Source organism: Petromyzon marinus, unplaced genomic scaffold, assembly GCF_048934315.1.
Source record: "Petromyzon marinus isolate PM22_M1 ecotype Great Lakes invasive population unplaced genomic scaffold, UKy_Petmar_22M1.pri1.0 PM_G_Scaffold_42, whole genome shotgun sequence".
Lineage (NCBI taxonomy): Eukaryota > Metazoa > Chordata > Hyperoartia > Petromyzontiformes > Petromyzontidae > Petromyzon > Petromyzon marinus.
In genome coordinates this window covers 1,821,183-1,838,558 of record NW_027422994.1, presented here as the reverse complement: position 1 = coordinate 1,838,558, position 17,376 = coordinate 1,821,183, and the positions used below count along the sequence as shown (strand labels likewise).

Sequence of the window (17,376 nt, the reverse complement as noted above, 5' to 3'; positions counted from 1 at the left end):
AGATTCACACAGAGACACATAGACTCACACAGAGACCCATAGACTCACACAGAGACACATAGACTCACACAGAGACCCATAGACTCACACAGAGACCCATAGACTCACACAGAGACCCATAGACTCACACAGAGACTCACAGACTCACGCAGAGACCCATACACTCACACAGAGACCCACAGACTCACACAGAGACCCACAGACTCACACAGAGACCCACAGACTCACACAGAGACCCATAGACTCACACAGAGACCAATAGACTCACTCAGAGACCCATAGACTCACGCAGAGACCCATAGACTCATATAGAGACCCATAGACTCACTCAGAGACCCATAGACTCACACAGAGACCCTTAGACTCACACAGAGACCCATCGACTCACACAGAGACCCACAGACTCACACAGAGACACATAGACTCACACAGAGACCCATAGACTCACACAGAGACCCATAGACTCGCACACAGACCCATAGACTCACACAGAGACCCATAGAGTCACACAGAGACACATAGACTCACACAGAGACCCATAGACTCACACAGAGACCAATAGACTCACTCAGAGACCCATAGACTCACGCAGAGACCCATAGACTCATATAGAGACCCATAGACTCACTCAGAGACCCATAGACTCACACAGAGACCCTTAGACTCACACAGAGACCCATAGACTCACACAGAGACCCACAGACTCACTCAGAGACACATAGACTCACACAGAGACCCATAGACTCACACAGAGACCCATAGACTCACACAGAGACCCACAGACTCACACAGAGACCCATAGACTCACACAGAGACACATAGACTCACACAGAGTCCCATAGACTCACACAGCGACACATAGACTCACACAGAGATACATAGACTCACACAGAGACCCACAGACTCACACAGAGACCCATAGACTCACACAGAGACCCACAGACTCACACAGAGACCCACAGACTCGCACAGAGATCCACAGACTCACACAGAGACCCATAGACTAACACAGAGACCCATAAACTCACACAGAGACCCATAGATTCACACAGAGACCCATAGACTCACACAGAGACCCATAGACTCACACAGAGACACATAGACTCACACAGAGACCCATAGACTCACACAGAGACAAAAAGACTTACACAGAGATCCACAGACTCACACAGAGACCCATTGACTCACACAGAGACCCACAGACTCACACAGACACCCACAGACTCACACAGAGACCCACAGACTCACACAGAGACCCCTTGACTCACACAGAGACCCATAGACTCACATAGAGACCCATAGACTCACACAGAGACCCACAGACTCGCACAGAGACCCACAGACTCGCATAGAGACCCATAGACTCACACAGCAGAGACCCATAGACTCACGCAGAGACCCATAGACTCACACAGAGACCCACAGACTCGCACAGAGACCCACAGACTCGCACAGAGACCCATAGACTCACACAGCAGAGACCCATAGACTCACAGCAGAGACCCATAGACTCACGCAGAGACCCACAGATTCACACAGAGACACATAGACTCACACAGAGACCCATAGACTCACACAGAGACACATAGACTCACACAGAGACCCATAGACTCACACAGAGACCCATAGACTCACACAGAGACCCATAGACTCACACAGAGACTCACAGACTCACGCAGAGACCCATACACTCACACAGAGACCCACAGACTCACACAGAGACCCACAGACTCACACAGAGACCCACAGACTCACACAGAGACCCATAGACTCACACAGAGACCAATAGACTCACTCAGAGACCCATAGACTCACGCAGAGACCCATAGACTCATATAGAGACCCATAGACTCACTCAGAGACCCATAGACTCACACAGAGACCCTTAGACTCACACAGAGACCCATCGACTCACACAGAGACCCACAGACTCACACAGAGACACATAGACTCACACAGAGACCCATAGACTCACACAGAGACCCATAGACTCGCACACAGACCCATAGACTCACACAGAGACCCATAGAGTCACACAGAGACACATAGACTCACACAGAGACCCATAGACTCACACAGAGACCAATAGACTCACTCAGAGACCCATAGACTCACGCAGAGACCCATAGACTCATATAGAGACCCATAGACTCACTCAGAGACCCATAGACTCACACAGAGACCCTTAGACTCACACAGAGACCCATAGACTCACACAGAGACCCACAGACTCACTCAGAGACACATAGACTCACACAGAGACCCATAGACTCACACAGAGACCCATAGACTCACACAGAGACACATAGACTCACACAGAGACACATAGACTCACACAGAGACCCATAGACTCACACAGAGACCCATAGACTCACACAGAGACCCACAGACTCACACAGAGACCCACAGACTCACACAGAGACCCATAGACTCACACAGAGACCCATAGACTCACACAGAAACCCATAGACTCACACAGAGACCCATGGACTCACACAGAGTCACATAGACTCACACAGAGACTCATAGACTCACACAGAGACACATAGACTCACACAGAGACCCATAGACTCACACAGAGACCCATAGACTCACACAGAGACCCATAGACTCACACAGAGACCCACAGACTCACACAGAGACCCATAGACTCGCACAGAGATCCACAGACTCACACATAGACCCATAGACTAACACAGAGACCCATAAACTCACACAGAGACCCATAGACTCACACAGAGACACATAGACTCACACAGAGACCCATAGACTCACACAGAGACCCACAGACTCACACAGAGACCCATAGACTCACACAGAGACCCACAGACTCACACAGAGACCCACAGACTCGCACAGAGATCCACAGACTCACACATAGACCCATAGACTCACAGACCCATAAACTCACACAGAGACCCATAGACTCACACAGAGACCCATAGACTTACACAGAGCCCCACAGACTCACACAGAGACCCATAGACTCACACAGAGACCCACAGACTCACACAGAGACCCATAGACTCACACAGAGACCCATAGACTCACACAGAGACCCATAGACTCACACAGAGACCCACAGACTCACACAGAGACCCACAGACTCACACAGAGACCCATAGACTCACACAGAGACCCATAGACTCACACAGAGACCCATAGACTCACACAGAAACCCATAGACTCACACAGAGACCCATGGACTCACACAGAGACACATAGACTCACACAGAGACTCATAGACTCACACAGAGACACATAGACTCACACAGAGACCCATAGACTCACACAGAGACCCATAGACTCACACAGAGACCCATAGACTCACACAGAGACCCACAGACTCACACAGAGACCCATAGACTCGCACAGAGATCCACAGACTCACACATAGACCCATAGACTAACACAGAGACCCATAAACTCACACAGAGACGCATAGACTCACACAGAGACACATAGACTCACACAGAGACCCATAGACTCACACAGAGACCCACAGACTCACACAGAGACGCATAGACTCACACAGAGACCCACAGACTCACACAAAGACCCACAGACTCGCACAGAGATCCATAGACTCACACATAGACCCATAGACTCACAGACCCATAAACTCACACAGAGACCCACAGACTCACACAGAGACCCATAGACTCACACAGAGACCCACAGACTCGCACAGAGATCCACAGACTCACACATAGACCCATAGACTCACAGACCCATAAACTCACACAGAGACCCATAGACTCACACAGAGACCCATAGACTTACACAGAGACCCACAGACTCACACAGAGACCATAGACTCACACAGAGACCCACAGACTCACACAGAGACCCATAGACTCACACAGAGACCCATAGACTCACACAGAGACCCATAGACTCACACAGAGACCCACAGACTCACGGAGAGACACATAGACTCACACAGAGACCCACAGACTCACACAGAGACCCATAGACTCACACAGAGACCCACAGACTCACACAGAGACCCATAGACTCAAACAGAGACACATAGACTCACACAGAGTCCCATAGACTCACACAGAGACACATAGACCCACACAGAGATACATAGACTCACACAGAGACCCACAGACTCACACCGAGACCCATAGACTCACACAGAGACCCACAGACTCACACAGAGACCCACAGACTCGCTCAGAGATCCACAGACTCACACAGAGACCCATAGACTAACACAGAGACCCATAAACTCACACAGAGACCCATAGATTCACACAGAGACCCATAGACTCACACAGAGACCCATAGACTCACACAGAGACACATAGACTCACACAGAGACCCATAGACTCACACAGAGACACATAGACTTACACAGAGATCCACAGACTCACACAGAGACCCATTGACTCACACAGAGACCCACAGACTCACACAGACACCCACAGACTCACACAGAGACCCACAGACTCACACAGAGACCCCTTGACTCACACAGAGACCCATAGACTCACATAGAGACCCATAGACTCACACAGAGACCCACAGACTCGCACAGAGACCCACAGACTCGCATAGAGACCCACAGACTCGCACAGAGACCCATAGACTCACACAGCAGAGACCCATAGACTCACAGCAGAGACCCATAGACTCACGCAGAGACTCACAGATTCACACAGAGACACATAGACTCACACAGAGACCCATAGACTCACACAGAGACACATAGACTCACACAGAGACCCATAGACTCACACAGAGACCCATAGACTCACACAGAGACCCATAGACTCACACAGAGACTCACAGACTCACGCAGAGACCCATACACTCACACAGAGACCCACAGACTCGCACAGAGACCCACAGACTCGCATAGAGACCCATAGACTCACACAGCAGAGACCCATAGACTCACGCAGAGACCCATAGACTCACACAGAGACCCACAGACTCGCACAGAGACCCACAGACTCGCACAGAGACCCATAGACTCACACAGCAGAGACCCATAGACTCACAGCAGAGACCCATAGACTCACGCAGAGACCCACAGATTCACACAGAGACACATAGACTCACACAGAGACCCATAGACTCACACAGAGACACATAGACTCACACAGAGACCCATAGACTCACACAGAGACCCATAGACTCACACAGAGACCCATAGACTCACACAGAGACTCACAGACTCACGCAGAGACCCATACACTCACACAGAGACCCACAGACTCACACAGAGACCCACAGACTCACACAGAGACCCATAGACTCACACAGAGACCAATAGACTCACTCAGAGACCCATAGACTCACGCAGAGACCCATAGACTCATATAGAGACCCATAGACTCACTCAGAGACCCATAGACTCACACAGAGACCCTTAGACTCACACAGAGACCCATCGACTCACACAGAGACCCACAGACTCACACAGAGACACATAGACTCACACAGAGACCCATAGACTCACACAGAGACCCATAGACTCGCACAGAGACCCATAGACTCACACAGAGACCCATAGAGTCACACAGAGACACATAGACTCACACAGAGACCCATAGACTCACACAGAGACCAATAGACTCACTCAGAGACCCATAGACTCACGCAGAGACCCATAGACTCATATAGAGACCCATAGACTCACTCAGAGACCCATAGACTCACACAGAGACCCTTAGACTCACACAGAGACCCATAGACTCACACAGAGACCCACAGACTCACTCAGAGACACATAGACTCACACAGAGACCCATAGACTCAAACAGAGACCCATAGACTCACACAGAGACACATAGACTCACACAGAGACACATAGACTCACACAGAGACCCATAGACTCACACAGAGACCCATAGACTCACACAGAGACCCACAGACTCACACAGAGACCCACAGACTCACACAGAGACCCATAGACTCACACAGAGACCCATAGACTCACACAGAAACCCATAGACTCACACAGAGACCCATGGACTCACACAGAGTCACATAGACTCACACAGAGACCCATAGACTCACACAGAGACCCACAGACTCACACAGAGACCCACAGACTCACACAGAGACCCACAGACTCGCACAGAGATCCACAGACTCACACAGAGACCCATAGACTCACACAGAGACCCATAGACTCACACAACGACCCATAGACTCACACAGAGACCCATAGACTCACACAGAGACCCATAGACTCACACAGAGACCCATAGACTAACACAGAGACCCGCAGACTCGCATAGAGACCCATAGACTCAATCAGAGACCCATAGACTCAGATAGAGACCCACAGACTCACACAGAGACCCACAGACTCACACAGAGACCCACAGACTCGCACAGAGATCCACAGACTCACACAGAGACCCATAGACTCACACAGAGACCCATAGACTCACACAGAGCCCCATAGACTCACACAACGACCCATAGACTCACACAGAGACCCATAGACTCACACAGAGACCCATAGACTCACACAGAGACCCATAGACTCACACAGAGACCCGCAGACTCGCATAGAGACCCATAGACTCAATCAGAGACCCATAGACTCAGACAGAGACCCACAGACTCACACAGAGACCCACAGACTCACACAGAGACCCACAGACTCGCACAGAGACCCACAGACTCGCACAGAGACCCATAGACTCACACAGCAGAGACCCATAGACTCACGCAGAGACCCATAGACTCACACAGAGACCTACAGACTCGCACAGAGACCCACAGACTCGCACAGAGACCCATAGACTCACACAGGAGAGACCCATAGACTCACAGCAGAGACCCATAGACTCACGCAGAGACCCACAGATTCACACAGAGACACATAGACTCACACAGAGACCCATAGACTCACACAGAGACCCATAGACTCACACAGAGACACATCGACTCGCACAGAGACCCACAGACTCGCACAGAGACCCATAGACTCACACAGCAGAGACCCATAGACTCACGCAGAGACCCATAGACTCACACAGAGACCCACAGACTCGCACAGAGACCCACAGACTCGCACAGAGACCCATAGACTCACACAGCAGAGACCCATAGACTCACAGCAGAGTCGCACAGACTCACACAGAGACACATAGACTCACACAGAGACCCATAGACTCACACAGAGACCCATAGACTCACACAGAGACCCATAGACTCACACAGACACACATAGACTCACACACAGACCCACAGACTCACACAGAGACCCACAGACTCACACAGAGACCCATAGACTCACACAGAGACCCATAGACTCACACAGAGTCCCATTGACTCACACAGAGACCCATACACTCACACAGAGACACATAGACTCACACAGAGACCCATAGACTCACACAGAGACACATAGACCCACACAGAGACCCATAGACTCACACAGAGACCCTTAAACTCACACAGAGACCCACAGACTCACACAGTGGCCCATAGACTCACACAGAGACCCACAGACTCGCACAGAGACCCACAGACTCACACAGAGACACATAGACTCACACAGAGACCCATAGACTCACACAGGGCACATAGACTCACACAGAGACCCATAGACTCAGACAGAGACACATAGACTCACACAGAGACCCATAGACTCACACAGAGACACATAGACTCACACAGAGACCCATAGACTCACACAGAGACACATAGACTCACACAGAGACCCATAGACTCACACAGAGACACATAGACTCACACAGAGACCCATAGACTCACACAGAGACCCACAGACTCACACAGAGACCCATAGACTCACACAGAGACCCACAGACTCACACAGACACCCACAGACTAGCACAGAGATCCACAGACTCACACATAGACCCATAGACTCACACAGAGACCCATAAACTCACACAGAGACCAATAGACTCACACAGAGACCCATAGACTTACACAGAGACCCACAGACTCACACAGAGACCATAGACTCACACAGAGACCCACAGACTCACACAGAGCCCCACAGACTCACACAGAGACCCACAGACTCGCACAGAGATCCACAGACTCACACAGAGACCCATAGACTCACACAGAGACCCATAGACTCACACAGAGTCCCATAGACTCACACAACGACCCATAGACTCACACAGAGACCAATAGACTCACTCAGAGACCCATAGACTCACGCAGAGACCCATAGACTCATATAGAGACCCATAGACTCACTCAGAGACCCATAGACTCACACAGAGACCCTTAGACTCACACAGAGACCCATAGACTCACACAGAGACCCACAGACTCACTCAGAGACACATAGACTCACACAGAGACCCATAGACTCACACAGAGACCCATAGACTCACACAGAGACACATAGACTCACACAGAGACACATAGACTCACACAGAGACCCATAGACTCACACAGAGACCCATAGACTCACACAGAGACCCACAGACTCACACAGAGACCCACAGACTCACACAGAGACCCATAGACTCACACAGAGACCCATAGACTCACACAGAAACCCATAGACTCACACAGAGACCCATGGACTCACACAGAGTCACATAGACTCACACAGAGACTCATAGACTCACACAGAGACACATAGACTCACACAGAGACCCATAGACTCACACAGAGACCCATAGACTCACACAGAGACCCATAGACTCACACAGAGACCCACAGACTCACACAGAGACCCATAGACTCGCACAGAGATCCACAGACTCACACATAGACCCATAGACTAACACAGAGACCCATAAACTCACACAGAGACCCATAGACTCACACAGAGACACATAGACTCACACAGAGACCCATAGACTCACACAGAGACCCACAGACTCACACAGAGACCCATAGACTCACACAGAGACCCACAGACTCACACAGAGACCCACAGACTCGCACAGAGATCCACAGACTCACACATAGACCCATAGACTCACAGACCCATAAACTCACACAGAGACCCATAGACTCACACAGAGACCCATAGACTTACACAGAGCCCCACAGACTCACACAGAGACCCATAGACTCACACAGAGACCCACAGACTCACACAGAGACCCATAGACTCACACAGAGACCCATAGACTCACACAGAGACCCATAGACTCACACAGAGACCCACAGACTCACACAGAGACCCACAGACTCACACAGAGACCCATAGACTCACACAGAGACCCATAGACTCACACAGAGACCCATAGACTCACACAGAAACCCATAGACTCACACAGAGACCCATGGACTCACACAGAGACACATAGACTCACACAGAGACTCATAGACTCACACAGAGACACATAGACTCACACAGAGACCCATAGACTCACACAGAGACCCATAGACTCACACAGAGACCCATAGACTCACACAGAGACCCACAGACTCACACAGAGACCCATAGACTCGCACAGAGATCCACAGACTCACACATAGACCCATAGACTAACACAGAGACCCATAAACTCACACAGAGACGCATAGACTCACACAGAGACACATAGACTCACACAGAGACCCATAGACTCACACAGAGACCCACAGACTCACACAGAGACGCATAGACTCACACAGAGACCCACAGACTCACACAAAGACCCACAGACTCGCACAGAGATCCATAGACTCACACATAGACCCATAGACTCACAGACCCATAAACTCACACAGAGACCCACAGACTCACACAGAGACCCATAGACTCACACAGAGACCCACAGACTCGCACAGAGATCCACAGACTCACACATAGACCCATAGACTCACAGACCCATAAACTCACACAGAGACCCATAGACTCACACAGAGACCCATAGACTTACACAGAGACCCACAGACTCACACAGAGACCATAGACTCACACAGAGACCCACAGACTCACACAGAGACCCATAGACTCACACAGAGACCCATAGACTCACACAGAGACCCATAGACTCACACAGAGACCCACAGACTCACGGAGAGACACATAGACTCACACAGAGACCCACAGACTCACACAGAGACCCATAGACTCACACAGAGACCCACAGACTCACACAGAGACCCATAGACTCAAACAGAGACACATAGACTCACACAGAGTCCCATAGACTCACACAGAGACACATAGACCCACACAGAGATACATAGACTCACACAGAGACCCACAGACTCACACCGAGACCCATAGACTCACACAGAGACCCACAGACTCACACAGAGACCCACAGACTCGCTCAGAGATCCACAGACTCACACAGAGACCCATAGACTAACACAGAGACCCATAAACTCACACAGAGACCCATAGATTCACACAGAGACCCATAGACTCACACAGAGACCCATAGACTCACACAGAGACACATAGACTCACACAGAGACCCATAGACTCACACAGAGACACATACACTTACACAGAGATCCACAGACTCACACAGAGACCCATTGACTCACACAGAGACCCACAGACTCACACAGACACCCACAGACTCACACAGAGACCCACAGACTCACACAGAGACCCCTTGACTCACACAGAGACCCATAGACTCACATAGAGACCCATAGACTCACACAGAGACCCACAGACTCGCACAGAGACCCACAGACTCGCATAGAGACCCACAGACTCGCACAGAGACCCATAGACTCACACAGCAGAGACCCATAGACTCACAGCAGAGACCCATAGACTCACGCAGAGACTCACAGATTCACACAGAGACACATAGACTCACACAGAGACCCATAGACTCACACAGAGACACATAGACTCACACAGAGACCCATAGACTCACACAGAGACCCATAGACTCACACAGAGACCCATAGACTCACACAGAGACTCACAGACTCACGCAGAGACCCATACACTCACACAGAGACCCACAGACTCGCACAGAGACCCACAGACTCGCATAGAGACCCATAGACTCACACAGCAGAGACCCATAGACTCACGCAGAGACCCATAGACTCACACAGAGACCCACAGACTCGCACAGAGACCCACAGACTCGCACAGAGACCCATAGACTCACACAGCAGAGACCCATAGACTCACAGCAGAGACCCATAGACTCACGCAGAGACCCACAGATTCACACAGAGACACATAGACTCACACAGAGACCCATAGACTCACACAGAGACACATAGACTCACACAGAGACCCATAGACTCACACAGAGACCCATAGACTCACACAGAGACCCATAGACTCACACAGAGACTCACAGACTCACGCAGAGACCCATACACTCACACAGAGACCCACAGACTCACACAGAGACCCACAGACTCACACAGAGACCCATAGACTCACACAGAGACCAATAGACTCACTCAGAGACCCATAGACTCACGCAGAGACCCATAGACTCATATAGAGACCCATAGACTCACTCAGAGACCCATAGACTCACACAGAGACCCTTAGACTCACACAGAGACCCATCGACTCACACAGAGACCCACAGACTCACACAGAGACACATAGACTCACACAGAGACCCATAGACTCACACAGAGACCCATAGACTCGCACAGAGACCCATAGACTCACACAGAGACCCATAGAGTCACACAGAGACACATAGACTCACACAGAGACCCATAGACTCACACAGAGACCAATAGACTCACTCAGAGACCCATAGACTCACGCAGAGACCCATAGACTCATATAGAGACCCATAGACTCACTCAGAGACCCATAGACTCACACAGAGACCCTTAGACTCACACAGAGACCCATAGACTCACACAGAGACCCACAGACTCACTCAGAGACACATAGACTCACACAGAGACCCATAGACTCAAACAGAGACCCATAGACTCACACAGAGACACATAGACTCACACAGAGACACATAGACTCACACAGAGACCCATAGACTCACACAGAGACCCATAGACTCACACAGAGACCCACAGACTCACACAGAGACCCACAGACTCACACAGAGACCCATAGACTCACACAGAGACCCATAGACTCACACAGAAACCCATAGACTCACACAGAGACCCATGGACTCACACAGAGTCACATAGACTCACACAGAGACCCATAGACTCACACAGAGACCCACAGACTCACACAGAGACCCACAGACTCACACAGAGACCCACAGACTCGCACAGAGATCCACAGACTCACACAGAGACCCATAGACTCACACAGAGACCCATAGACTCACACAACGACCCATAGACTCACACAGAGACCCATAGACTCACACAGAGACCCATAGACTCACACAGAGACCCATAGACTAACACAGAGACCCGCAGACTCGCATAGAGACCCATAGACTCAATCAGAGACCCATAGACTCAGATAGAGACCCACAGACTCACACAGAGACCCACAGACTCACACAGAGACCCACAGACTCGCACAGAGATCCACAGACTCACACAGAGACCCATAGACTCACACAGAGACCCATAGACTCACACAGAGCCCCATAGACTCACACAACGACCCATAGACTCACACAGAGACCCATAGACTCACACAGAGACCCATAGACTCACACAGAGACCCATAGACTCACACAGAGACCCGCAGACTCGCATAGAGACCCATAGACTCAATCAGAGACCCATAGACTCAGACAGAGACCCACAGACTCACACAGAGACCCACAGACTCACACAGAGACCCACAGACTCGCACAGAGACCCACAGACTCGCACAGAGACCCATAGACTCACACAGCAGAGACCCATAGACTCACGCAGAGACCCATAGACTCACACAGAGACCTACAGACTCGCACAGAGACCCACAGACTCGCACAGAGACCCATAGACTCACACAGGAGAGACCCATAGACTCACAGCAGAGACCCATAGACTCACGCAGAGACCCACAGATTCACACAGAGACACATAGACTCACACAGAGACCCATAGACTCACACAGAGACCCATAGACTCACACAGAGACACATCGACTCGCACAGAGACCCACAGACTCGCACAGAGACCCATAGACTCACACAGCAGAGACCCATAGACTCACGCAGAGACCCATAGACTCACACAGAGACCCACAGACTCGCACAGAGACCCACAGACTCGCACAGAGACCCATAGACTCACACAGCAGAGACCCATAGACTCACAGCAGAGTCGCACAGACTCACACAGAGACACATAGACTCACACAGAGACCCATAGACTCACACAGAGACCCATAGACTCACACAGAGACCCATAGACTCACACAGACACACATAGACTCACACACAGACCCACAGACTCACACAGAGACCCACAGACTCACACAGAGACCCATAGACTCACACAGAGACCCATAGACTCACACAGAGTCCCATTGACTCACACAGAGACCCATACACTCACACAGAGACACATAGACTCACACAGAGACCCATAGACTCACACAGAGACACATAGACCCACACAGAGACCCATAGACTCACACAGAGACCCTTAAACTCACACAGAGACCCACAGACTCACACAGTGGCCCATAGACTCACACAGAGACCCACAGACTCGCACAGAGACCCACAGACTCACACAGAGACACATAGACTCACACAGAGACCCATAGACTCACACAGGGCACATAGACTCACACAGAGACCCATAGACTCAGACAGAGACACATAGACTCACACAGAGACCCATAGACTCACACAGAGACACATAGACTCACACAGAGACCCATAGACTCACACAGAGACACATAGACTCACACAGAGACCCATAGACTCACACAGAGACACATAGACTCACACAGAGACCCATAGACTCACACAGAGACCCACAGACTCACACAGAGACCCATAGACTCACACAGAGACCCACAGACTCACACAGACACCCACAGACTAGCACAGAGATCCACAGACTCACACATAGACCCATAGACTCACACAGAGACCCATAAACTCACACAGAGACCAATAGACTCACACAGAGACCCATAGACTTACACAGAGACCCACAGACTCACACAGAGACCATAGACTCACACAGAGACCCACAGACTCACACAGAGCCCCACAGACTCACACAGAGACCCACAGACTCGCACAGAGATCCACAGACTCACACAGAGACCCATAGACTCACACAGAGACCCATAGACTCACACAGAGTCCCATAGACTCACACAACGACCCATAGACTCACACAGAGACCCATAGACTCAGACAGAGACACATAGACTCACACAGAGACCCATAGACTCACACAGAGACACATAGACTCACACAGAGACCCATAGACTCACACAGAGACACATAGACTCACACAGAGACCCATAGACTCACACAGAGACACATAGACTCACACAGAGACCTATAGACTCACACAGAGACCCACAGACTCACACAGAGCCCCACAGACTCACACAGAGACCCACAGACTCGCACAGAGATCCACAGACTCACACAGAGACCCATAGACTCACACAGAGACCCATAGACTCACACAGAGACCCATAGACTCACACAACGACCCATAGACTCACACAGAGACCCATAGACTCACACAGAGACCCATAGACTCACACAGAGACCCATAGACTCACACAGAGACCCGCAGACTCGCATAGAGACCCATAGACTCAATCAGAGACCCATAGACTCAGACAGAGACCCACAGACTCACACAGAGACCCACAGACTCACACAGAGACCCACAGACTCGCACAGAGATCCACAGACTCACACAGAGACCCATAGACTCACACAGAGACCCATAGACTCACACAGAGCCCCATAGACTCACACAACGACCCATAGACTCACACAGAGACCCATAGACTCACACAGAGACCCATAGACTCACACAGAGACCCATAGACTCACACAGAGACCCGCAGACTCGTATAGAGACCCATAGACTCAATCAGAGACCCATAGACTCAGACAGAGACCCACAGACTCACACAGAGACCCACAGACTCACACAGAGACCCCCTTGACTCACACAGAGACCCATAGACTCACATAGAGACCCATAGACTCACACAGAGACCCACAGACTCGCACATAGACCCACAGACTCGCACAGAGACCCATAGACTCACACAGCAGAGACCCATAGACTCACGCAGAGACCCATAGACTCACACAGAGACCTACAGACTCGCACAGAGACCCACAGACTCGCACAGAGACCCATAGACGCACACAGCAGAGACCCATAGACTCACAGCAGAGACCCATAGACTCACGCAGAGACCCACAGATTCACACAGAGACACATAGACTCACACAGAGACCCATAGACTCACACAGAGACCCATAGACTCACACAGAGACACATCGGCTCGCACAGAGACCCACAGACTCGCACAGAGACCCATAGACTCACACAGCAGAGACCCATAGACTCACGCAGAGACCCATAGACTCACACAGAGACCCACAGACTCGCACAGAGACCCACAGACTCGCACAGAGACCCATAGACTCACACAGCAGAGACCCATAGACTCACAGCAGAGTCCCACAGACTCACACAGAGACACATAGACTCACACAGAGACCCATAGACTCACACAGAGACCCATAGACTCACACAGAGACCCATAGACTCACACAGACACACATAGACTCACACAGAGACCCACAGACTCACACAGAGACCCACAGACTCACACAGAGACCCATAGACTCACACAGAGACCCATAGACTCACACAGAGACCCATTGACTCACACACAGACCCATACACTCACGCAGAGACACATAGACTCACACAGAGACCCATAGACTCACACAGAGACACATAGACCCACACAGAGACCCATAGACTCACACAGAGACCCATAGACTCACACAGAGACCCACAGACTCACACAGTGGCCCATAGACTCACACAGAGACCCACAGACTCGCACAGAGACCCACAGACTCGCACAGAGATCCACAGACTCACACAGAGACCCATAGACTCACACAGAGACCCATAGACTCATACAGAGACCCATAGACTCACACAGAGAACCATAGACTAACACAGAGACCCATAGACTCACACAGAGACACAGACTCACACAGTGACCCACAGACTTACACAGAGACCCATAGACTCACACAGAGACCCATAGACTCACACAGAGACCCACAGACTCACACAGAGACCCATAGACTCACACAAAGACCCATAGACTCACACAGAGACCCATAGACTCACACAGAGACCCATAGACTCACACAGAGACCCATAGACTCACACAGAGACCCGCAGACTCGCATAGAGACCCATAGACTCAATCAGAGACCCATAGACTCAGACAGAGACCCACAGACTCACACAGAGACCACAGACTCGTACAGAGACCCATAGACTCACACAGCAGAGACCCATAGACTCACGCAGAGACCCATAGACTCACACAGAGACCCACAGACTCGCACAGAGACCCACAGACTCGCACAGAGACCCATAGACTCACACAGCATAGACCCATAGACTCACGCAGAGACCCATAGACTCACGCAGAGACCCATAGACTCACACAGACTGCTTCCTACCCTCTGTTTGTGTCCTTGTATACAACGCCTGAATACTCCTCCTTTCTGCCTCCACCACTATCACCATCACCCGTCACCACCACCACCGTCACCACCACCGTCACCACCACCACCGTCACCACCACCACCACTCTGTGTGTGCGCAGGAGAAGGAGGGGCGTGGGTTTGACCTGGGGTCTGGCCTCGTGGTCACCTCTCTGTCCGCAAGTTGGCAAGCCTTGCGATAGAGGCGCCCGCTTGCCCGCTCACTCACTCACTCGCTCACTCACTCACTCACCCGCTCACTCACCCACTCACTCACTCACACACTCACTCACCCGCTCACTCACTCACCCACTCACACACTCACTCACCCGCTCACTCACCCACTCACTCACTCACACACTCACCCACTCACTCACTCACTCGCTCACTCACTCACTCTCCCGCTCACTCACCCACTCACTCACTCACCCACTCACACACTCACTCACCCGCTCACTCACCCACTCACTCACTCACACACTCACTCACCCGCTCACTCACTCACCCACTCACACACTCACTCACTCACCCGCTCACTCACCCACTCACTCACTCACACACTCACCCACTCACTTACCCACTCACTCATTCACCCACTCGCTCATTCACCTACTCGCTCACTCACTCACTCAGCAGCTGTGAGCTCAATCACTCGCTCACTCACTCACTCACATACTCACTCACTCACACACTCACTCACTCACCCACCCACTCACTCGCTCGCTCACTCACCCACTCACTCACACACCCACTCACTCACCCACTGACTCACTTACTCACACACTCACTCACACACTCCCTCACTCACTCACACACCCACTCA

General features: G+C 51.1%; 1 protein-coding gene across 1 annotated transcript in view; it reads left to right on the top strand.

Moving 5' to 3' along the window:
* The window catches only part of LOC142917111 (ADP-ribosylation factor-like protein 2-binding protein), a 169,972-nt gene extending 153,184 nt beyond the window's left edge, over positions 1-16,788 (top strand). The window contains exon 4 of the mRNA XM_076061807.1: positions 16,676-16,788. Coding sequence (XP_075917922.1) covers positions 16,676-16,756 — 81 coding nt within the window. The 3' untranslated portion in view covers positions 16,757-16,788. The remainder of the gene's footprint in view (positions 1-16,675) is intronic.
* Positions 16,789-17,376: the final 588 nt, after the last annotated feature.